This window comes from Heptranchias perlo, chromosome 24 (genome assembly GCF_035084215.1).
Source record: "Heptranchias perlo isolate sHepPer1 chromosome 24, sHepPer1.hap1, whole genome shotgun sequence".
Lineage (NCBI taxonomy): Eukaryota > Metazoa > Chordata > Chondrichthyes > Hexanchiformes > Hexanchidae > Heptranchias > Heptranchias perlo.
Genome location: NC_090348.1, coordinates 16,172,944 through 16,199,203, shown reverse-complemented (window position 1 = coordinate 16,199,203; position 26,260 = coordinate 16,172,944). Strand labels below are relative to the sequence as shown.

The window sequence follows — 26,260 nt, the reverse complement described above, 5'->3', positions numbered from 1 at the left end:
ATTTCTTCACTGTGCCCTTTCCACAGTTGTGATAGCCTTCCAAGTGAGGTGCCCAGAATTCCACATATACTCTAATTTTGGCCTATGAGGTCAGCCTCAGTTTAATGGTAGCACTTTTGCCTCCGAGTCTGAAGGTTATGGGCTCAAGTCCCGTTCCAGAGACTGAAGCACATAATCCAAGTAAACACTCCCAATGCAGTAGACGGAGTGCAGCAGTGTTGAAGGTGCTATCTTTTGGGTGAGATGTTAAAACAAGGCCCCATCTACACTCTCAGGTGAATATGAAATATCCCATGGCACTATTGGAACAAGAGCAGTAAAGTTTTCTTGGTCTCCTAGCCAACATTTATCCCTCAACCAACACTGGTAAAACAAATGATTTGGTCTTTTATCTCATTGCTGCTTGTGGTCTCTTGCTGTGTGTCGAATCTTGCTGTGTTCAAATTGGCTGCTGTGCTTCCTTACATTACAACAGTGGCTACACTTCAAAAGTACTTCATTAGCTATAAAGCACAATGGGACATCCTAAATTCAAGTTCTTTCTTTCTAAAGAACTACAGAAGGTTACAGTACAGGGGGCCATTTGGCCCAATGTGTTCGTGTTGGCTCTTTATTTGAGCCTAACCAATGTATTGTACTAATTCACCATCACTTCCTTGCTTTAATTTTTAATGCCTGTATGCATAAAACACAGAAATCAGTTTGCCTTTCAAATAGCTTTTTCTACCTGTACTCTTACCTTTGAAGATCTGTGTCTCCACCTCCACATTTCCCCATTATCAATTAGAGTATACGTCCTTTCATTGTCCTTTTTTAGCAACATGTACTATTTCACTTTTCTTTGCATTAAACTGCAGCTGCCACTTCTTAGTCCACTCCACTAAACTATAACCAAACTTCTGCATTCTTCAATTTGCCACAGCCCCTAATTTGGTATCATCAGCAAACTTCAATGTCATTCTCATGTCTGTGTCCAACTCATTTATATAAATGGAAAACAAAACCAATTCTAGTATAGATCCCTGGGGCCTACTACTAGTATAGTGACAGTATTCCTGTTGTCAATGCTTGGTCACAGTTATTGCTAAAATATATTGATAATCTAAGCTTTCTTCCAGGGTCCACTAGATCCTGGATTTGAACTTAAATTATAGAAGGCACAGATTTTTAAAAAAATGTTGACATTGCCCAAGTTATCGACCAAACCGATGCACACATTTGAAGGATGGACTTCTTACTAGTTGATATTGCTACCACCAAAGGAATTTGGGAAAGCAAGAGACAATAAATTACATGGCTAGCAGCCTTGCTTGGTCCCAGCTGAAAATGCTGCCCTGTCCACGATAGCCCCATATCAATCACTCCCATTAGTTTTGAACGGGAGCCTCATTAAGCTGCATGCAGCTTTGTTACGAATATAATCAAGAAATTGACCGTAATTGTTGGAAAGAGTTTCTGTACAAAGATTCACAAGATCTTTAAAGACGGTATGATCTGTAACCTGTTTCCCACAATACCAATGTTTATACCACCTAAGGGTGCATCTAACTGGAAGCTATATCAATTGCAATGCCCTTTGGTTAAGTCTGTTGTCTTACTGCAGGGTGATGCTTGGCAACCCATCCCCCCTCTCCCTCAATCACAACAAAACCAGATTGGCCACACCCACCACGATGTCACTAACCATATCTGCAGGCTTTGACATGCCTACCCAGCAATGTCTGTGGGAATTAGCAGAACAGGCTTTGGTTAAACAGAAGGTGACGAACAAGACCATCTGCTGCAGTCAAGCTGCACTATAGAATTGGTTCCGTCAGTGGTAGGCTACATCACCTATGCATTCAAGGATTTTGGCTTTGCTTCTTTTCAGTCGAGCATAGGTATCATTTGCACTATAAGGTGCCCACAGAACAACTAACTTTTTCCATCTTTACTACAGTGGCATTTCCCAAAGTACATGGGGTGCTTGCCTCCATCCAGCAGACTCATGCCTCTCCTCTCCCATCACAATTCCTCCTCCTCATCTGTGACTCACACGCAGCTATCTCCTCAACTTTGCTAACTGCATTCTCTAGGAAGTGTGCAGCTGTGTTGATCCTTGCAAACGATGGAGAGGGACAGAGGATGCGGTCTTGTCCTGGCCCACTTGCAGTGCTGCAAGCTGCTGTTCCAGGCCTAAAATGGTAAAAATGTGACTAACGTTACAATGCTGCTGCCAAGAGACACATTCCAATACAGCTTGAATTACAAGTTATTAACGGTGCATGTTGTTTGCATGCCTGTGTGGAGTAAGGGATGCTCTTATACAGAAGGTTGTAGAGGGTGGTCTTCAAGAGAGTTAAGGACTTGTAATTTCTGAAGCCTCCTCCTGTTCCCGTTTGAGATGCCATTTTTCCATGAAACCAGAGAAGTACTCTTGGCATGTTGTAAATTGAAGGAGTACATGGATAGTGACAGACATATGCCGAAGCTGCAGCTCATCATGGGCATCATTAAGTGCCCATGCATCATGAAGCTAGGTTGTGTTACAGTGCTTTTATGTGCAAAGTCCTTTGAATGTGTTAATGTGCTAAGCTTTTTATAACAATTTACAGCTAAAATGTGTGCCTTAGGGGTATGCATGGTCAGAACTGTAAGGTTGTGTAAGAACTGGCATGGGCCAGCAGTACATGTGCAACAAACTACTTGGTAATACTTTGTGGCAGGCATAGGCACATGATGAACGGAACTGTTATTTAGTCTTACCAGGGCAGCTTTTATAAGGTCTTCCATCATCTTGTCTCCGTTCCCAGATCCTGCAGTTAGTGTGTACAGCATTGAACTTGGTTCCCACCTCTTGCCTGGCATGTTGTCCTCTGTGGAAAATGCCCTGAAGTGCCAGATAGGGCAACCCTCATCATACCTCACTCATGCAGTAGCCCTCAGGCTCCTTTTTACTGCATCAAGTCACTGGGTATCACCAGCTACTTTTTTTGCTGCAAATATGCCTGTGCAGGGGTGAGTAGCTCAAATATGCTTTGAAAGTATTTATAGCCGTTTTAAAGGCAACCACAATTTTTGCCACTATATCAAGAGTAGGTGGTCATATTTCCATATCTCTAAAAGGTTTCCAATGTTGTCATTAGCCTTTTAGGGACACTATTTCCTGAATCCCTCTCCCTGAGGAGCTCCTAGCATCATGCCCAATAACAGATCAGGGAACATGCATAGCTTATTGTAATTTGGCAAACCCCAAAAATTCCTGAGATGTCAGTAATTGGGTGAGCACAAATTCCACCGTGGCGACCTCCCATTGGGTTTGTCCTTGGACCCGAAAATCAACGCTCTCGTATTGTCAGCAAGTGCGGAATTTAACTTCCAACATGGATAATGGTACATCAAATCATCAACTTCTAACTCCACCAGCATCACTTTGTGCTGGCAAATCAATCAGGTTAGGCGAGTATCCAAAAATGTACATTTATTTATATTGTTGCAATATTACAAGTGCCAAAGGTTCAGAGGTCTAGAGATTTAAACTAACTCCATGACAAGTAACAAAAATATATGATTGCGAGGATGATAGCATACTTACTCAAAATTTCTAGTTTCAATCTCTACAGAGGAGATTTCCATGATGGGACAAACATGGGAGGTATTAATAGCTCCTTTGTGTGCAATAGCCAATATTAAAAACTCAGTATAAATTTTATATTAAAAACTGCCTTTAATATTTATTTTTGTGAATTAACTAGAATGCTGAAATGTTAGGTTTACCATTTCATATCTTCAATAAACACCAAAACATTAAATTACTTGAAGAAAATATATAAAGATGTATTTGCCCATGTACACTCATTCCAATGAACCAGTCCTCATTTTTTCAGTTATTTCTCTTCTCATATCAGTGTGCTTCTTTAGGTTCTGGATCTCATAAGGAAGGTTCATGTCCCAAACAAACAGCTGCGGTTGCAATTCTGAAACATGCAATTAAAAGTAGTTGAAATATCAAGAAACAGTTAATGCTAATATCCGACCTGCACCCGATATGAAGTTCGTAGGCTTGGGCTCATGAAATAATTAAGACTGTAAATGTATAAGTTTGGCAATGTAGAATTCTATCATTACAGTTCAATTTCTTTTTACATTTAACTACGTAAATCTATGGAATATTTTGTATGAAAATCTTCACCTAATTCTACAACTGTGGGTGTGCTGCATCCAAAAGTTAATTCATTCATTGATCAAATAGACAATTTCTGTTCACTTCTCAACTATTACAGTAAAATATTCAGAAAATGAACCGTACCACTCTGCCTTTTGTTGTTTTCATAATAATCCTTACAGACATTTCCTAGGATCAACATGACAGTGCAAAGGTGTCCCTTTTCTAAAACAAAGAATTAAAGAAATATGCTTAGCATCAATAAAAATTAGACAAATAATCTGAAGCCTTTTATAAAAACAATGCATAAATACTTATGAAAAGAATGTCATTTATTTATTAAAAAGCTTCCATCTGCATAAGCTTCCCATCAACTTTTTCCATTATAAATGCATACGTCCAAATTTATAAATGGGCACCGTCAATGTAAATAGCTTATGTTGTAATTACACCCTCCCACCAGTGAAGGGGCTGTATCACCATCACTGGCAGCAGATCCTCCTGTTAGAAATCCATGTCTGCTCTTCCATACAAGCATCTACTGTATTACATATTAAGTGACTATTATCTTAAAATAACTGGCTAGAAAACAAAGTGTTTCCAAGTAAAAATTTGCATACATAGTATTTATAATTATACTAGCTGTTGTCAAGACATTTTCCAGTAAATAATGTACAGTCCAATCTACTCCATGTCCTATACTTGAATTCAAATATTTTCCTGCAATTATTTTTAAGAATTTCACAGTCTCAAAACCGTACCAATGTGTGTCGTCACCATACTTCTAATAGAATCACAAAATTTATCAATGACCCGGATGGGTTGATGAGTGGATACATCTAATAATATGATGTCACCCCCTCCTGTTCCAATCCAAAGGGCAGCTGACTTCTGAAGATGAAGTGCTTTCACTCTGGCAGAATAAGTGTCATTCCTAGGGAAAAGATTTTTTTTAAATTTAAGTGTTTTCAAACTACATTGCTAAATAACTTACAAGATAACCTATTAAAATAATGAACTGCAAAATCATTAATCACTACACAGCATATAGTTTAATTCTGAAGATAAGATTATAAATAAAGCACCACTGTGTTTTATCAGTTAACCCTGTCTGAATGCAAGAAGCTGTAATTTCACATCAGAAATCCCAGATCAGCAGTTAATTGAGAGGCCTTTTTTTTGCCACCTGAGAGTGTCATATGGCTGTCTCATTTGTGGAAATCCTATCTTTATCTTGGAGCTGTCCATGAAATATCCGCTACAGAGAGCAAGAAAAATGATCACAAACAGCAAAACAAGTATTTAACTTAAAACACATATGGTGGAGCGTTAAAGGCAACTGGCTAGGAGTAAGATTGCAGAACTTTTCATTAGGTGTCTAATGGGTTGGGTCAAGCCACGATACACAAGCTGCAAAAGAAACAAGGTTAAAGTTCTTCCTTTTGTTTTGTATTTTATTAAGTTATGTCATATTAAATCTGAAGCACAAGTGCAATAAAGTAGTAAATAATGAAATAGGAAATTACTCCAATTGGATTTTACAGTATCTCAAGCCTTGGCTTTCTTTTGTGCTGCTTTCAGAAGATTTACATTAGACAAGTATAAATATCCGATACAAATCCGCGGATTTAAACTGCAGACTAAAACCTGTTACACAAACTGGGTAAAGGAAGTTTTCAAAAAAAAAAAGCAACAGGAAGGAGAGTTCATCAGCTGAAGTACAAATTATGCTTGAAAAGGTAGAGAAGGTGGGAATCTGAGGGTGCAGCTGCAGTACGCAAAGGGGTATTCAGGTACAGAAAGCCAATTTGTATTAGCACTCTACGTTTGCTCTCAGTCAGCAATTCTAAAGCCAGTTTTCAGGTCCACTCAGGTTCATATATATTAGTGTGATGATGTCACAACACTGTGATTTAAGGAAACTTTAGCTGAGAACCTGAACCACTGAAGAATGCATTTACACTGCACAAAGGGATTTGCATTTCTGGTGGTTTCACTCTAATCAGTGTTTAAAATCTTGGAGGAGCCAGAGCCCCACATGATGGCAAGGTCAAGAAGGTGTGTTTGGATATGGAAGTTTACAGACAGATTAAAAAAGGTAAAAAAAAGGACAGGATTCTGAGATTTTTGGAGAATATATCTTAATCCAAAGATACTGGAAAAATCGTGACATTCTAGACAAAAGTTTTAAGTTTCAAAGTACAACACTTCTTAATTATGTTAGCTTTCCTTCCTCCCCCTAAAAAAATGAAAAAATGCCCTTTGGAGAAGGATTACACACAAACCTACATATCTTATTGTATTCCAAAAGATCTTAGAAACCTAAATTGCTACTTCTGATATTAGTGAATGAATATGTAATGCGTTCTTGAAACATCCCTCTATCTACTATTTTAATGGAAACTGCAGCACTTTTTGTGCAATAGCCAAACAAGTTATTTTAATGCTCGACACTTAGCTCTTCTACAGTGTTTAATCACTCAGAATTTCGTCTTTGGTGCTCTGCTATGAAATATTCCCCTCCCTCAAGTCCCCCACAACCAAGGAAGTGGGCAGGCAACCTGATGGTAGGTTTCTACCAACATGTTCTGTCGCCATCTGCTAAGAAGTATGTATTAGAGCAGCACAGAGTGAAGTGGATTGTGGAACAGGATCATAAAACGTTTTTACTATTTCACAGCTAGGTTAAGTTGAGGGAAACATCATGATATGGGCATGATTTTCTACCCATTGACTATGAATGGTAACAATCTTGCCCTATATGATGTAAATCAGTTACAGTACAGCAGCAAGCTGACATTTTCTAATTTATGCTCTTTGACCTTTAACTCCCTCATTTTAATTATCATGTCATCACCAGCAACAGACTGTAATTTTAAATTTCTTCTCTTCAAACAACATAATCTAAATTCTAAAATATATGGTTAGTTAATATTAACTTCTTTTTAATCCACTCCTTGTCAATAACTTGAAGGGCATTGGCATTTAAAACTGATCTCCAGAACACATTTATTTCTTCCAACATTTTTGACAAATTGAAGTTGATTAAATACTTACTTAAGAATAGAAGCACAGTCAATTGAGACACTCAGTCTGTCTATCTTTTTGTCCCATAGTTCAACAACATGGCTGTCCCTCTTTGCCAGATAAATATATTTATCAATCACCATTGTGATAATATTTCCATCACTGTAATATTGCTGCTGTCTTCTGCAAAAAAAGACAAAAATGGTGGAAATAATGCAGTGAATTATCTTCATTTATTTTGCTTATGTGCAGTGGATGGCAAATTTAAACAGTTCAGGAAATCATCCTCCTTAGACCAAATATGTTGTAAAATTTGTATACTGGAGACTTGACCATTCGCCTTGAGATGGTGAAACTTGGTCCAGGTCACTTTTTTCATGGGACCCTGCTTGATAGTTTCTCAGAGAGAAGAGACAGCAAAAGTGTCCACATAAGCAGACAGAAACCAATTATATTTATTCAAATTTTATGCATTGGAGTTGTTGGACACCAAGGTTTATATTCAGCTGAAAAAGCAAGTCAGGATCTGACTCTGCAGCTGCATCATAGGGATGCTAAAGTTAAGGTATAAACCCATCCAAAAACAAATACAATTAATCATAGAGGAACAATTGTTGCCTCACTTCCCTGTCCAAGAGCAGGAACCACAGAAGATTATGAGAAGCTTTAAGGGATGTGTACAGTTTGGGTGGAAACTAACCTGCCTGTCAAGTTGAAACTCTTCTTAAAAGGCATGCTCTTCATTGGCATTCCTTTTCATTGAGTTGTGTTTAAAACAAGATTAAGAATGCTAACTTTAGCCTGTCATTCTCAATATGCCAGGAGATACTGGGTCCTACAGAATGACTAAGTGCCATCCATATTGCAGGAACATTGCACGTGTCCATCTGAGCATGCACAATAGTCATTATGCTTGGCCTGGATCTACCAAATTGTATGTAAACATTCTTTCACTTTTAATTTTAAAGTAACAATTAAACTATGAAATGAGTTAAACTTGATTGAATCAGAATCACATTGGGAGCTGAAGTAATAGATACAAGATGATGACTACCATCATTTACAGATGACAACGTTGCAAAATGTTTTAAACATCTCATTTCAAATGGCTGCAGGTTGTTGTAGCTTCCATAGGCAGCTCTTCAAAGTATGTGGAGATGAAGACACTGAAAATATCTGTTTACATACTTGCATGAATACATACTAAAATACTTTAAACATGATAATTAAGCTCTTTTTAAAAGTTCACACCTCAAAATTTAAAAAACTTGACTCTAACCGAAGAATCTAATAACTCACAGAGTCCTTGTTTTCGTGTCTATCACCTTCTGAACTGTAAAATCGCTGCTGAGTGATATGATCTTTGTTCCACAGCCTGCCCAAATGACTATCTGTCCTGAAGTGGACGATATACTCAAACACACCAAAGGAGTACTGATGTCACCTATATCCACAACCTTCAGTGGTGCACCATCTTGATACTGTTGGATCAGAATAAACCACAAATTACACTTAATGTTGCTTTAAGTGTAGGAATTATATGGTTTCAAAATATTGGTCAGAATCCTTGCTTTTACATTTACTGAGGCCAAAACATCTCTTCGATAATACACTTGAAATAAACCACGCTGATAAAAATAGACCCTTCTAAACATAATCAATCTCGAAGGTTCTGTAAGCCACTTAAAAAAAAGGAACCTAAATGAAACAAACTGCACACGGACATAAAAATTCGTCATTTATTTGAACAAAATTTGTTCTAAGTGAGGTTTTCTTTGACATGAAGAATGCCCAAATAATTTGAAATAAAAGCTGCTTTTGTATTGTTCTTGGAGGGTATGCCGTTGACAGTCAAAGTCACCAATCCAGAATATTTATGGCTCAGGCTCATTCCAAGCTACAAAAGTGTGATCATCAGCAAAGTCAGTCAATCCACAGCAGCCAAATGCATTAAGTATGTCACTGATGCATTGTTCACAAACATCTTCCTCACACTTCCCCATTGAAAATAGCACTAGAATCAGAGGATATTAGATTTTTTTTGTATTGCAGGATTCAAAGTCCAGGGTGTTATTGATAGAACCATGTGGCTATATGGGGTTCTATACACAAATCTACGGCCTTCATGAGCCATGAGAGCTTCCCACCTCAATATACACAGTCGCTGACCAGCAATACAGGTCAATGCCTAATTCCCAATTAAATTTATTGCCCTGAAAATGAGGAGTGTATGTAATGTGTGTTTTACCCCAAAGCTTTTGGTTGATGACAATGTATGAGACTTGCATGCTGGAACCTAATCTAACATTCCTTCCAACTGCAGGAGTAAGTGAGGTAGTTGTCTGCTGGGTCTCGGAGGGGGCCTTTTGGTGAAGTGACCCTGTAACTCCTTGTGCTAGGTCATGAAATAGCTCATACACCTGATTCTGCCACATCCGCTGCTACGGTGCCTGGTCCTGTCCGCTCCCGACACATCCAAGGTGATTGGAGGACGGGGAAACAGAACAATAGCGTTTGCTAGAATACTAGTTTCAAGACAGCTCTTCAAGCAGTCCTTACATGGCTTAGACTGTGTGTCACGGTAGTCTATTGAGGTGTTTGCATGGGAGTGATGTCGAGAATTACAGCAAAAAGGGTACTAGTGGCCCGTAGCTTGGAGAGGCCTCTGGTTTCACCCACTTCCTCTATGTACCACAGCCCCAGGAATTGGGGAGTACCTCTTCAAAGGGACTCAAAGACTTAAAATTGCAGGGCCCTCATCCTACGTAAGTTTGCTCTCTCCTTTTATGTACTACCTTGTCCTGCAAGCAGAGAAGGACTTTTCATATGTTGGAAGTTTGAAGGGCACACCTACCATGCATCCCAATGTGCTTGAGTAAATGAACATTAGCTAGGTTTTGTTTGCTTTGTAAGCTTACCTGTGCACATATTAAATCAATGACAGTTCCAGTTTCAAGAAGTTTGCCTTGCTGCAGTTCAGGCATGTGAAACTCAGAGATCTGTAAAGTTTTGAGAGAGTTCTGCATGCAGCTTCAGTCAAGGTGCAACAATTTGAGGAGAAACCCTTTGTGGAATACATACTTTGCCCATCTATAAGGAATTCCTACATGACCTTCCCTTGACATTGATTCTATGTCACTTCCTTCCACAAAATCCGCACAGCTCTCCTGTGGAAAAAATGCCCTCCAATGCCAAACAGGGCAAATGGGGATGGTGGCATTTTTAGACATGTTGCAACATTCTTGAACAATTGCAAACACACTTGCCTCCTCCTCCTTCTGCACTGCAATGCTGTATACTTTCCTTTAATCTCAACCATATTTTTAGAAATTGCATAGGTAACATACAACGGCATTTTTATCAATTAACATTGGCGTGTAAAATAATGCTGTCTGAATGACTTGAACCATTATTATTTTACAACCCAATGTTCACATGGGTTGGTAATTGTTTGGGAGGTAGGAGACAGTGTGTAGGGATAAAGGGTTCGTTCTCTTATTGGTGGGATGTGACAAGTGGTGTTCCCCAAGGTTCTGTACTGGGGCCTCAGCTTTTCATCATATATATTCATGACTTGGATGAAGGACTAGAGAGTTGTATATCTAAGTTTGCAGATGACACTAAGTTAGGAGGTACAGTAAATTGTGTGGATGGGAGGAGGAAGTTACAAAGGGACACAGACAGACTAAGTGAGTGGGCAAAACTATGGCAGATGAAGTTCAATGTGGGGAAATGTGAGATCATCCACTTTGAATAGGAGAAAAACGAATCGTAATATTTTCTTAATAGTGAGAGACTAGGAGCAAAGGTATTTAGGTGTCCATGTACACAGATCACTAAAAGCTAGTGCATAGGTACAAAAAGTAATCAAAAAGGCTTACGGAATGATGACCATTATATCAAGGCAATTGAAATTCAAAAGTGCAAAGTGATGCTTCATTTGTACAGAGGCTTAGACAGATCCCATCTGGAATACCGCTTTCAGTTTTGGGCACCATACCTCGAAGATATATTTGCCTTGGAAGGGATACAGTACAAATTCATCAGAATGATGCCAAGCCTTAAAGGGTCAAATTATGGAGAACATGTTACATAAACTTGGCTTGTATTACCTTGAGTTTAGAAGTATGAGAGGTGATCTAATCGAGCTATTTAAACTGATTAAGGGATTCAATATGGTAGATTGAATATTATAAAAAGGATATAGAGGCACCGGAGAAAGTACAAAAACAGATTCACAAGGATGATACCAAAACTGAGAGGATATATTTATCAGGAAGGATTGAGCAGGCTGGGGTTCTTTTCTCTAGAAAAGAGAAGGCTGAGGGGTGACTTAATAGAGGTCTTTAAGATTATGAAAGGCTTTGATAGGGGGAGACCAAAACTAGGGGCCTAAATACAAGATAGTCACCAATAAATCCAATAGGGAATTCAGAAGAAACTTCTTTACCCAAAGCGTGGTAAGAATGTGGAACTCACTACCACAAGGAGTAGTTGAGGTGAACAGCATAGATGCATTTAAGGGGAAGCTAGATAAGCACATGAGGAATAAAGGAATAGGATATGCTGATAGGGTTAGATGAAGAGGGTTGGGAGGAAGCTCGTGAGCAGCACAAACGCCAGCATAGACCTGTTGGGCTAAATGGCCTGTTTCTGTGATATAGACTCTATGTAATTCTATGTAAGATACAGGGAAACTATTTCTTCTGGTGGAGGAATCCAAAACAACGAGGGCATAATCTTAAAATTAGAGCTAGGCCATTTAGGAATTAAATCAAGAAGCACTTTCTCACACAAAGCGTAGTGAAAATCTGGAATTTGCACCCCCAAAAGGGAACTAAGGGTATCAAGGGATATGGAACAATGGCAGGTAAATGGAATTGAGGTACAGATCAGCCATGATCTAATTGAATGGCAGAACAGGGTCGAGGGGCTGAATAGACTATTCCTGTTCCTGTGCTCTAAAAAATTGGGTTAAAAATAAACTGACACCAAAAAAAAACAAACACAGAAGAATTTCATCCTGCTCTTTGTCATGAAAATATGCTGGGAAAAGAGCAGAATTTAAAACAAAACTTCCAGGCGATAAAACACAATGTTATGGGTTGAAAACAATTCATGAAGTATAATTCAAGTACTCACACACAAAGTTTGCTGTATTTTGATAAATAATAGGCGAATTTACCTTTACTGTTGTATCCTTAAAAACAGCAAGCTTTCCATCTGCTGTCCCCACCAACAGGAAGTTTTCTTCTTTACTAGGAACAATACAAAAACATTTTGATCAATGTAGAAAATCAATGTTCTTTTTCCTAAATATCTGTTGTTTCAACAAGTCTAACATTATTGCTTGCACTTCAAAAATGTATTTATCTATTCAGTAGCAATTTTTGAGTGAATAGCTTGCCGGGCCACTTCAAAGGGCATTAAGAGTCAACCACATACTGCGGGACTGGAGTCGCATGTTGGCCAGATGGGCAGGTTTCTTTTCCTAAAAAGGACATTAGTGAATAAGTTGGGTTTTAATGACAATCCGGCAACTTAGATGACCATTTTTCCTGGTGCCAAACCATAAATTACCAGATTAATTGAATTCAATTTCACAACTTGTAGTTCTAATACCATTACCATTATATGCCCATATAAGAAGCAGTGAGATGCTTAAATAAGGCAATAAGACTGGTAATCTGGAAGGTGAGGCCAAATGGGCTGTAGGGCCTCCTTCAGTTGAACCTATCTTGTGCTCAAAGCAGTTTAAAAATGTGTAGATCAAATGCTATGTGTATTTTTTCAATTTCTATCCAATAGCCAGCATTGCATAATTTTTGAAGTACCTTACTAGAGAGGAAGTAGGGAAAGTATCAATGCATTGATAAAGCGTCATTGGTTGCGCAATAAATGCTGGCCTTGCGAGCAACGCCCACATCCCAATAAAAGCCCTATCCATGTAAGTGGCATTTCTCAGGTCTAACAAGCCTGGGTATTAGACACAAGATATACAAGCACCTACGTCAAACATATCCAATACCCTGTATTTTTACTATATTCTATTGAGTTTCAATTACTGAGAAGTGCTAGCCACTGACAGCTGCATAATTTTAGGGGATCCCACTATAACTTCTCATTTAAAAAATATGCCATCCACACTTTACTACGGTGTTGAGAGATTATGGGGGTGATTTTAAACCCCAAGAACGGGTGGGTTGGGGGCGGGTGGGAGTTGAAAAATAGTTGTTTTTTTGGGTCACAACCGCAAAATTTTCAGACTTTGCAGTCCCAATGGGAAGCCTGTATTTTTACGTACCGATGTTAAACCCAGAAATGAAACCAGGTTGTGGTCGCGGTTGTGGTTTAAAATCATCCCTATATTCTGATCCAGCTGCAATCTCCTCCAGCTAGATTGTTGTCTTTAATGTTTCCCATGGGCGACCTAGCAAACTAAATCTAGATGAGTGAATACCCAGACATCAATCTATCCTGCTATAATCATGACAAAACTAATAAACAGGAAACTGAAAAAAGTTCAGCTGTATTAACAGTCAAGTTTATAGCTTCCACTTTGAAATCCTAGGTTTTGGTAGATATAGCACCTGGATAGGAAAAGGTACCACAGCGATCAATCAAATCCTTTATGTTGTTGAGTGCTTTTTTTAAATCTCAATGATATATATATCACAATATCACTAGAAACTGCTTAAATACATACTTACCTATGTTTGGAATGATAGGTGAAGAACAAACAGGTAATAGAATCAGACATCTTCCGAAGTTGATGAACAGATTTAACATTCTCTGTGCTGACTACCCACAAATGTCCAGACTGAGTGCCAGCAACAACCCAGTTATCTTGTTCACCAATCACACATACCAACGCCAGGCACAAAATGCGGTTATCATCAATGTCCTAGAAAAGGATCAAAGAATTTGGAATAAAAGGCATATTAAATGAATGGTGATCTGGGGAAGCAAAGTGAATATGACACATTTTTATTCATTGCTATTCCAGATAAGCATTTCTGTCACTTAAAAACATTTATTACTTTTCTTACCCCTATGGACAGAACAGCAAGGATTAACACAGTTTGAGGGAATTAATTTTGTGTTCATCAAGTTGAGGAATGTCCGCCTTCGATGTGCTTTTTTATGATTTGGTAACCAGCATCGATATGATGCCCAATGTGCAATACAGAAATTGTGATATGGCATAAAACGTGACCTTGATTTAACATATACATTTTTCATATAGAATGATACCATGGATGAGTGACTTCAGTTATGTGGAGGGACTGGAGAAGCTGGGGTTGTTCCCCTTAGAACAGAGAAGATTAAGGGAAGATTTAATAGAGGCGTTCAAAATCATGAATGGTTTTGATAAAGTAAATAAGGAGAAACTGTTTTCAGTAGTAGTAGGGTCGGTAACCAGAGGGCACAGATTTAAGGTGATTGGCAAAAGAGCCAGAAGTGACACGAGGACACTTTTTTAAAAAAGTTGTAATGATCTGGAATGCACTGCCTGAAAGGGTGGTGGAAGCAGATTCAATAGTAACTTTCAAAAGGGAATTGGATAAATACTTGAAGGGAAAAAAATTACAGGGCTATAGGGAAAGAGCAGGGGAATGGCACTAACTCGATAGCTCTTCCAAAGAGTCGGCACAGGCATGAGGGACGAATGCCCTCCTCCTGCGCTGTACCTACTATGACACTATGATACAAATATGATAGGGTCTACTAATGAATGGTAAATTGAAAAAATGCACTGTGCCACTGGGTCACGCCAATGATAGTCATCAACTTGTGGTTAAATTAGACATGAAAATATTGTTCATTTTGAAGATTAGTTTTGCTAGATAATACATGGGGACCAGAAGGCAAAACATCAAGAGCAGAATGGACTGCTAAATTACACATGGATTTGAGCCTTGTTTCAAGGTGCCACAAAAAAAGGATTGCTTGTCTAATGCTCCTTGAGGAGATCAGAGTCAAAAGTCAATATGCCTCAGTAAGGCAGAATGATCACAATAAAATGACTTAAGCCACTTCAGTTGTGGTTACTGTTTCAGTTTGCAATAGGTAGTCACCAGAATATCTGACAAAAGCCTTGGCAAAGATATAGCGCGCGTCAATCAATGTTTTCCATATACGGGTACCACTCATTGATCCCTTCTTGGGGAACTCAACCAACGCTGATGCCCATAACTGCCAACCCCTCCTCCAGCCTTAACAGTTCTGAATCAATACAATGTATGACTAGCTCAATGCTGCCTTAACAATAGTATGGTCAAAGGAATGCCCATGATCCTTGCTCAGTTCTCTTTCTGACTTCTTGTGTTTCAGATATGAACTGAAATCTGTGGTCTCTAGTAGTGTGTACAAGATCATATGGAATTGCTATCCAATGTTTTGATCATTCTAGCAAGCTCTCTTTTGAGGATCTGAAACAGAAGTAATGTAATGTACAAAGACACTACAAGTGGAGAGGCCAAGTAGCAGCACTTACAATTTTTAATTTGGCCCTTGGCATTGACTGGTGTCAATGTTAAGATTAAAGCAACAGCACTACTTGACACGAGTTGCATCAAAGGACTCGAAGGGAGGGGGAGGGGGTGGGGGAGTGGAAAAGACATTGTGTCTCAAAGCCAGAAAATCAATCCAAAAACTGAAAATAAAGCACAAGGCAAAACTTACAAGGACCATTAAAAAGTACTTGCGGACACAAAATAAACACCAATATAACTATTTAAACTATGAAAGAAAAAAAAAGAAAAAAAAAGGCCTATTGTGCAGTGCATTGAGAGATATTATTTGGCTTACATGGTTATTATGATCATGTTTAAAAAATCTTTAAAAGGACCATGTTTTGTGATCTCCCCAGTTCGATGACTGCCCATTCATTTGTATGTGAAGGATGAACAAATGAGAAAGGATGAGAATTTTCCAAAGTTCATGTAACCCCGAACTTTAAGACTTTAAGTTCTACTCAATCTGAGTTCCCAAACACAGTCCCACCTCCGCCGCATTTGCTTTTTACTCACTTTCCTAATTTTTTGGTGTCTTTGTCAAAATACTAGTTTGCTGTGAGCTATGCACATATAGCTTTCAATAAGATCTCACCGACCGTCAAGGCCATTTGAAACTGTTTACGTGCCAGTCACTTTCAAACTTGCCTTTCTAAATACTAAATAGAAAGACAATAAACTCAAGGAGGAAGCTTAAAATTTTTTTTAAATATCAAAAAGCAAGTGCAAAGTAAAGGAATTACATAATTTTCAAAAGGCGAAGCCTCTTTAACGTAAGGCAATAATCTCCCTGGATCTACCATTTCCCTACTAAGCAATCCCCCTTATTGGAGTTGCAATTTATTTCCAGTGAAATGTTAGATTTTCTCCTATACACATACCACGAGAGCCTGCCTATCGGTATCCAGCTCTAAAGAGGAGAGTTGTGCCTTGTCTCTTCTTCCACTGCCAATCCAAACACTAGGCTTTTTGCAAATTGGGTTGGTAGCTACCATGCACTCTGCTGTGAGATTACTAGGTACTGTCATCCTTCTCTTCAAACAAAGTAGTTCCACTGAGTTCAGAGTCTCATACACCTGTGGAAGAAAAAAGATGTACAATAACAACACTCAAAAGAGAGACAGCATTATTTCATCTTTTTGTCTCCATTTAAAACGAACACGCTCAAATTATTTTTTTTTCCTGCATATCGTTCCCGCCACCAGGTCTTTTTAAACCAATACATCTCAGCAATCAAGTAGAAGGACAGATTGCCTGCCACAAACCACTATGTTGCTCTTGGTTCAGCTGTCAGGGGTCAAGTGACAGTAAGGACTCCTCCTTTACTACTCCCTTCCCCTAAGCACCACAGCTCAGATGGGCAACTAAATGGAGTGGAGGGATCAGATTTGTAGCCTCATTCCATAACTGCGCATATTGATGCTTGGATGTGCTGCTGCTCTTTTCCCTCTAAATTGATATTTTTATTGAATCTTGAGATTGGCAGGGCTGGGGAATGTCAGCAGCAAACACTCTTGGGTGAGGTACAGTGCAGCTAAAGGAAATTAAGGATCTGTCCAATCTGCTCCTACAATTTCCCTTAACCCCAAACACAGGGCAGCAACATCTTTCCAACAAGCGAGCTTCTGCCTCTCAGGGACTCAATTCTGTGCCAAATGTTGGGAAGTTTTGTGCTCTGGATTTATGTGCATTAGGAACAGAGCAAAAGGTGCCCACCGGCAAACAGAAACTTGCACCTCACCCCTAAGATTCAAACCCAAGCTCCTGAAACAAAAGAACATTTACATTTAATAAAATGTTAACAAAATTATGCAAGGAGCAGATGAATTCAAGTACTAGTGATGTCAATTTAAAGTTTTGATAGAAAGCACCAGCAATAATTATCTAATTATGTGCAAGTCAATTTCATCCAATGTGTTATTTTGCAGATTATGAAGAAAGGAAGGAAAATCATTTGTAGTATCTTACTGCATCTCTCTAAAGCATCTCAAAAGCAGTTCACATACAATGAATTGCTTTTTGAAATCTGGTGATTGTTATGTAGGCAAACACTGCAGCCATTTTGCAACAAGATCCCACAAAAAGAAATTAAATGAATGAGCAAAAAACTGCGAGAACTTTCCACTTTTCTTTGAATACTTTCATGGGATCATCAATATCCACTAAAACCACTAGAATACAGATGGGGCACTGGCTCAACATTTCACCCAAAGGACACTACCTCTGCCCATGCACCATTTCCACAGCACTGCTCTGAAGTGCTAGCCTAGATTATGTGGTCAGGTTCTGGAGAGTGGCTCAAACTCTCAACCTTATGACTCAATGCTTTCAACTCAGCCAAGCTGACACTTATGGGAAAACATTTACAATTTTGCTGCAATATAGCACACATAGAAAATCTTCATTCATTTAGAGCAATCTCTAACCTTCAATACACCTTATATTGGGGATGAGGAGAAATTCAATGAAACTGATGGCTGGACAGATAGAAAATAAGATATGTTGGATGATATAGGAGAGATGCTGTGATTATACGGAGGAAATTTTTTTAAAAATTCAGTTGTGATTTTACCACCAGTTTATTATGTTTTTTTAACCAAATTGCCATGAGATGAGTTAAATTAGGCTTTCTGAACTCATTTTAATGTAAACCAGACCCACTCACTAAAACCAGTTTAGAAAGCTCAATTCAACTGACTGATTGCAGAAAATAGAATCTGATTTTGGATCAATCCAATTTAAAGTCACTACTACAAAAACAAAGTACATGAAAGCTTTTGTGAAGCCTTCTAATGGCCCTATTAATGAAATGCTTTAGGGTGAAAATGCAAGGCAGAATGCAAATAAAGATAATCAGAATATAATTTTACCCCCAAAAAAATGTAAATGTGTCTATTTAATAAAATCATAGTTTTAAAAAAACTTATTTGTTTTTACAGCTCTCACTATACTATTATCCTATACCATTTATAGTGCTTTGGGCAATGACAACAATGGACTAGTGACCTCACTATTTCTCACCATTTCTTTTTACTAATACATCTCTACAAAATTATTTTGTAGGGTGACTTCTCCTTCCTGCCCACTCTAAATCATTCATTATTTTTTGCAAGATCCATCAGCAGCACCTAACAACAATTTTAAACAAACATCCTAAAAAGACAGAATTCAACACCACACATCATAGGATCACACATCTGAATCTTGGGTCACAAAAGAAATTTAAAGAAACTATGATAGCGAATAAAAATAAGACTTGTAGTGACAGACCTAATAAGATTGACACCTTAACGTTTATGATTGAGATGTTTGCCACCACCATCTATTAATTCACACCAGATCAGATTGATCAAATTGTTGAAGTACAGATAACCTCAAATTTAAGAGAAAAGTTTCCACTTTTCCACCTGAAATCTTATGATCCTTTGCCCCGTCACCTGGCATGTCATGTATTTACACTGACCTCAGGAAAATGATTCAGTCGCTGCTGGTCTTTCCAATGGGGAGTTGACCATCCTGTTCTTTCTTTCCTTGTGCTCTTTTAAGAAGATTTTCCATGGTTTCTTTTGTTATTAGTTAGTTACTAAAAAATTTTTTTAAACACCTCACTCAAAATACAGATTCCACCTTCATTAAAAGTCAGTACGCTTGCTCACAGATAAATTTGGTTAAATGTACCTTGAAACAGATGTGAATGGAATGTGTCTAAATGTCTACTGTGCTTGAAGATATATCAAACGGCCCAAACATTGATTATGTATATTTGCGGTCCTCTGCATGCCTTTGTATCTATAGGTCGTCAACATTGTTGGTATTGTTCAGCAGACCACTTATCTGACAGGCAGGACTTCAAGGACAGTTCTTGAAAGGAATTATGAGTATAAAAACAGCACATTCCATGTAATTGCAACTTGATTTATTTTGTACAGTTTGTTAAAGGCAAATCATGTTTAACTAACTTGATTGAGTTTTTTAATGAGGCAACAGAGAAGGCTGATGAGGGCAATGCAGTTGATGTGGTGAATATGGACTTCCAGAAGGCGTTTGATAAAGTGCCACATAATAGACTTGTCAGCAAAGTTGAAGCCCATGGAATAAAAGGGGCAGCGGCAGCATCAATACAAAATTGGCTAAGTGACAGGAAACAGAGCAGTGGTGAATGGTTGTTTTTCGGACTGGAGGAAGGTATACAGTGGTATTCCCCAGGGGTCGGTACGAGAACCACAGCTTTTCTTGGTATATATTAATGACTTGGACTTGGGTGTACAGGGCACAATTTCAAAATCTGCAGATGACACAAAACTTGGAAGTGCATAGACAGTGAGGAGGATAGTGATAGACTTCAAGAGGACGTAGACAGACTGGTGGAATGGGCGGATATGTGGCAAATGAAATTTAACGCAGAGAAGTGCGAAGTGATACATTTTGGTAGGAAGAACGAGGAGAGGCGATATAAACTAAATGGTACAATTCTAAAGTGGGGGTATATGTGCACAAATCGTTGAAGGTGGCAGGGCAGGTTGAGAAAGCGAGTAAAAAAGCATATGGGATCCTGGGCTTTATAAATAAATGTCATGATGTCATCTGACGAAGGAGATAATCTCCGAAAGCTTGTGATTTTAAAATAAATTTGTTGGACTATAACCTGGTGTTGTAAGATTCCTTACATTTATAAATAAAGGCAGAGAGTACAATAGCAAGGAAGTTATCATGAACCTTTATAAAGCACTGGTTCGGCCACAACTAGAGTAATGTGTCCAATTCTGGGCACTGCACTTCAGGAAGGATGTGAAGGCCTTAGAGAGGGTGCAGAAAAGATTTATTAGAATGGTTCCAGGGATGAGGGACTTCAGTTACGTGGATAGACTGGAGAAGCTGGGGTTGTTCTCCTTAAAGAACAGTAATAGTACAGTATTAGGTGGGATCAGACTAAGGGAGAGTACAAGTATAAAGTCTGGTTTGCAGTGCATGTGTGTAAATGCACAAAGTGTGGTAGACAAGGTTGATGAGCTGTAGGCGCAAATAGCCACATGGGAATACGATGTGGCGATAACGGAGACCTGGCTCAATAAAGGGCAGGATTGGGTACTAAATATTCCTGGATACAAGGTGTTCAGGAAAGATAGGAAGGGAAAGAAAGGGGGTGGGGGTAGCAGTATTGATTAGGAGAATATTACAGTACTGGAGAGAGAGGATGTCTGGAGGGGTCAAGGACAGAATCTATTTGGTTAGAGTTAAGAAATAAAAGAGGTGCCACTACACTACTGGGTATATTCTATAAGCCACCAACTAGGGGGAAGGAGCTAGAGGAGCAAATTTGCAGGGAAATTACAGAGAGGTGCAAAAGCCATATAGAGTAGAGTAGTGATAACTGGGGACTTCAACTATCCTAATATAGACTGGGAAAGCAATAATAATAAGGGGCAAAGAGGAGGAGGCATTTTTGAAATGTGTCAGGATAACTTTATTAACCAGTACATTTCCAGCCCAATGAGGAAGGAGGCATTGCTGGACTTGGTTCCAGGGAATGAGGTGGGCCAAGTGGAGCAAGTGTCAGTGGAGGAGCATTCAGGGAGCAGTGATCATAGTATCATAAGGTTTAGAATAGTTATGGAAAAGGACACGGACCACTGTAAAGTAAAAATACTCAATTGGAGGAGGGCCAATTTCAATGGGATGAGAACAGATCTGGCCCGGGTAAATTGGAATCATAGATTGGCGGGCAAAACTGTAATTGAACAGTGGGCGGCCTTTAAGGAGGAGATGGTTCGGGTACAGTCTAGGCACATTAACATGAGGAAGAAAAGTAGGGCAACTAAAACCAGAGCTCCCTGGATGACAAAGAGAGAGTGAGTAAGACGAAACAGAAAAAAGGGGCGTATGACAGATGTAACGTTGATAACACAAGTGGGAACCAGGCAGAATATAGAAACTTCAGAGGGGAAGTGAAAAAGGAAATAAGAGGGGCAAAGAGAGAGTATGAGAATAGACTGGCGGCCAACATAAAAGGGAATCCAAAAGTCTTCTACAGGCATGTAAACAGTAAAAGGGTAGTAAGAGGAGGGGGGTGGGGGGCAATTAGGGACCATAAAGGATATCTACTCATTGAGGTGGTGGGGATGGTACTAAATGAGCACTTTGCATCTGTCTTTACCAAGGAAGAAGATGCTGCCAGAGTCTCAGTAAAAGGAAGATATAGTTGAGATATTGGATGGGCTAAAAATTGATAAAGAAGAAGTACTTGAAAGGCTAGTTGTACTTAAAGTAGATAAGACCCCGGTCCGGATGGGATGCGTCCTAGGTTGCTGAGGGACGCAAGGGTGGAAATTACGGAGGTACTGGCCATAATCGTCTAACCATCCGTAGATATGGGGGATGGTGCCAGAGGACTGAAGAATTGCAAATGTTACACCCTTGTTCAAAAAGGGTGTAAGGATAAACCCAGCAACTTTTGGCCAGGCAGTTTAACCTCAGTGGAAGGGAAACTTTTAGAAACGATAATCCGGGACAGAATTAACAGTCACTTGGACAAGGGTGGATTGATGAGAGAAAGCCAGCACGGATTTGTTAAAGGCAAATCGTGTTTAACCAACTTGATACAGTTTTTGATGAGGTAACAGAGAGGATAGATGAGGGCAATGCAGTTGATGTGGTGTATATGGACTTTCAAAAGGCGTTTAATAAAGTGCTGCACGGTAGGCTTATCATCAAGATTGTGGCCCATGGAATAAAGGCGGCAGTAGCAACATGGATACAGAATTGGCTAAGGAACAGGAAACACAGCGTAGTGGCGAATGGTTGTTTTTCAGACTGGTGGAAGGTATACAGTGGTGTTCCCCAGGGGTCAGTGCTGGGACCACTGCTTTTCTTGATATATATTAATGACTTGGACGTGGGTGTACAGGGCACAATTTCAAAATTTGCAGATGGCACAAAACTTGGAAGGGTAGTAAACAGTGAGGAGGACAGCGATAGACTTCAAGAGGATATAGACAGGCTGGTGCATGGGCGGACACGTGGCAGATGAAATTAAACGCGGAAAAATGTGAAGTGATACATTTCGGTAGGAAAAATTAGGAGAGGCAATATAAACTAGAGGGCACAACTCTAAAAGGGGTACAGGAACAGAGAGGTCTCGAGGTTTATGTGCACAAATCGTTGAAGGTGGCAGGGCAGATTGAGAAAACAGTTAAAAAAGCATACAGGACCCTGGGCTTTATAAATAGAGGCAGAGTACAAAAGTATAGAAGTCATGATGAACCTTTATAAAACACTGGTTCGACCACAACTGGAGTATTGTGTCCAGTTCTGGGCAGGAAGAATGTGAAGGCCTTAGAGAGGGTGCAGAAGAGATTTACTAGAACGATTCCAGGGATGAGGGACTTTAGTTACGTGGATAGACTGGAGAAGCTGGGATTGTTCTCCCTGGAACAGAGAAGTTTGTGAGGAGATTTGATAGAGGTATTCAAAATCATGAAGGGTCTAGACAGAGTAGATGGAGAGAAACTGTTCCCATTGGCAGAAGGGTCAAGAACCAGAGGACACAGATTTAAGATGATTGGTAAAAGAGCCAAAGGCGACAAGAGGAAAAACTTTTTTAAAAAAACGCAGCGAGTGGTTATGATCTGGAATACACTGCCTGAAAGGGTGGTGGAGGCAGATTCAATCATGGCTTTCAAAAAGAAATTGGATAAGTACTTAAAAGGAAAAAATTTGAAGGGCTACGGGGAAAGGACGGAGGGAGCGGGACCAACTGGATTGCTTTTGCAGAAAGCCAGCACAGTCTTGACTGGCCAAATGGCCTCCTTTTGTGCTGTAACTATTCTATGATTCTAGTTCATGGGGAAGAACTGGGCTCCATAAACTTGTGCTTACATAATCCGTACAAATACTGCATACTGTTTTTGCTGCGGAAAGAGTGCTAATTTCCTTCTGAAAATATTTCATCTCAAGTTCTGTAAGAATAATTCAACGGGTCTCGTCTGCTTGGTTTATTTAATTAACTTCTTGTGAATCACTCAGACTTTTTTTGCTATTCAATATCGCCTATACTGCTCACTTCTTTAAATAATTCTATTTGTGAATAAGCCTGTTTAATAGTTTAGCTAACCATGAAAAATCCTGTTATGGCTGATATTATCGGTCTTCTAAAGTGATGAGATGTATTAAAATCTTAAGTATTATCCAGTAGCAAGTTTACAATAAAAGGGAGAACAATTTACCCTGTAGTGTGCTAATTCACATATATTAAATCCATAGCATTAAGTTTCATTTCATTGGGAAAGTGATTTCATCATTGGAAGCTACCTATTGAGTTGAAAATGAGAAAAAGTATTGGGAGCCAGCTTGGATTGTAACAGGTAGTTCTACCTGCCCACAACTAAATCTCGATGAGTGAACAGGTGAACTACTACAATGAAGGTTAATTTGTATCAATAGAATGCTAGAAGCCATTTGGGCTGTTACTGCACTTTCAAACTTTAGAATAAACGTTTATTTCAACATAATTACACAGGGGACTTCACAATGCGAAGCTTGAAAAAGATCAAGAATGGGAAGAAGAAAGAACAGAAGAATCTGGACAAAACCAGAGGAGAAAGGTGAAAAGTGGAAAAACTAAATAGGATTGTAATTAAGAAAGAGACCTTGGAAACCAACAAGAAAATGATGCAATAGTTCCAGATGTTTTGAAGTTCACCAAATGTAGTTGAAATTGAATAGAATCTGTGGCTTTGGCAGCAGTGACTGAGAATTTAATGGTTTCCCCTTAGAGAACCAGAATCTCTCGTGTACTTTGATTTAGCTATAAAACAGTTCAGTTATTTTAACAGTTTCCTTCAGTTCCTCACTACTGGCCCCACTTGGATCACTACTTAATTCCATGATTTAAGAACACAACATCCTGAGTGAGAAAAGTTCATTTGGCACATCAAGCCCACTCTATCCAGAATCTGTGTGCGATTATACAATCATGGACCTCCCTACCATCTGTTGATGTGACCAGGAGTAGATGTTTTCATATGAATACAAGTACATACTCAAGCACAAAACTCTCTCCTGCCATTGGGAGTACAATTTGTAGCCTACAGCATCAGTGCTGCTAGCTGGAAATTGCATTGTACAGCTAATATTCTCTGTACAGTAGCCCAGTGTAATTGCTGCATCAATTTTATATGAGGTGAACCGCACATTACATTAATGTATCAGTATTGGATGAAATTTCTTCAACTTTCATTTGCTGACCAACGTACAGATAGTTATTAATTATATTATTATTGGGTACATTATTTTGGTGCCTGTGTTTAAAACTTAGTTTTCAATGGTTTTATAATCTTACCTGAGAAGCTGTCGGCCTGTCCTCGGGGTTTTGTTTCAGACAATCGGCAATTAAATTCTGGATACCAGGCCACGGAGAACAATTAAATTCTTTCACCGGATCTAAAAAGGTTTGATCACTGATTAAGATCCAAACGTTTAATATTATTTAGCACCATACTCAGGTAAGTGATGGCTGTGAAAAGTCCACCTCTTACAAAGGCCATAAAAAAATAGCTGGATTCTGCAACAGTAATAAACACCAATTCTTGAATCATAAAGGTGGGGTGGGGGGGGAAACAAAACACCAAAACAAGTCATCCGTTCTAAATCAGGTAGAATGATGAGAAACATAATTCCATTACACAGAAAATTCACTGGGCAAAATTCCTGGGCTCTCAACATTTCAATTTACATGTGAAATATAAAATCAAAGGACACTGCTGTCCTCAATCAAACTGGATATTCTCACATGGGTCCCAAACACAGGGTGGAAACAGAAATACAAGCAATGTTCACAAAAATGCAAAAGTGGATGTGAAAACAGTGGGTTTTTTTAATGCCCAAAACTGACAAGAGTAGTAGTTGTGTACACAGCTATCAAAGTGTCATTGTAACTCAAAAGTAAATGTACCATTTTTAAATTCCACACTATGAACATAGATTCAATTCCACAGGAAAGACATCTACTAGGGGTCACCCATGTTGATCATCATAGTTAGAAAGGCTCTGTGCTGCTGATCTGGAAAATAAGTTTGTTGGTGAATGGTTCTCACTGTGGGAGTATGGATGGCATCTTTCCTGGTTCTGGATGCTGTTCTTACCATTCCGAAGTGATAAATAATTATATATTAAAAATAGTACGCATACTCCATTTCAAGATGCAGTGAAAGCTCCTACGTCAACTTGGTCCTACAGATAATCCCATTTTAAAAGTGCCCACATTTATCTGTATTATCTGTTACACCTGTAGGTGATACTGTGATAGTGTTTTCAATGTTAAACTTTGCAAACGCTAGTAACATCATAATGCCTTGTTTCAGGAACAAACCAGGCGTAGGGATGCCTGTTTGAAAATAAAGAAACCATGCCAGTTCAGGGAGGCATCTCTCCCTTCTTTTAAAAAAAAAATCAGAAACTGTTCAATGTTTGAAAAATTGGAACTTTTAAAATAAATTGGGACATATTAGCAGTAATAAAATTGGAACCTGTGTAGTTTTTAAAATGTCTGAACATGTTCAATGGGAATAAGAAAGAA

The 26,260-nt window shown here is 38.9% G+C and overlaps 1 protein-coding gene across 2 annotated transcripts in view; it reads right to left on the bottom strand.

The window, feature by feature from the left end:
• Positions 1-3,445: 3,445 nt before the first annotated feature.
• lrrk2 (leucine-rich repeat kinase 2) overlaps positions 3,446-26,260 on the bottom strand; it is a 112,617-nt gene continuing 89,802 nt past the window's right edge. The window contains exons 43-52 of one of the 2 annotated variants that reach the window (XM_068004820.1): positions 25,025-25,125; positions 19,151-19,225; positions 16,569-16,763; positions 13,882-14,075; positions 12,357-12,429; positions 8,471-8,652; positions 7,202-7,354; positions 4,906-5,078; positions 4,289-4,369; positions 3,446-3,956 (exon numbers count right to left, since the gene is read on the bottom strand). In XM_068004820.1, coding sequence (XP_067860921.1) covers positions 3,835-3,956; positions 4,289-4,369; positions 4,906-5,078; positions 7,202-7,354; positions 8,471-8,652; positions 12,357-12,429; positions 13,882-14,075; positions 16,569-16,763; positions 19,151-19,225; positions 25,025-25,125 — 1,349 coding nt within the window. In that variant the 3' untranslated portion in view covers positions 3,446-3,834. The remainder of the gene's footprint in view (positions 3,957-4,288; positions 4,370-4,905; positions 5,079-7,201; positions 7,355-8,470; positions 8,653-12,356; positions 12,430-13,881; positions 14,076-16,568; positions 16,764-19,150; positions 19,226-25,024; positions 25,126-26,260) is intronic. The other variant, XM_068004821.1, reaches the window with a different exon arrangement.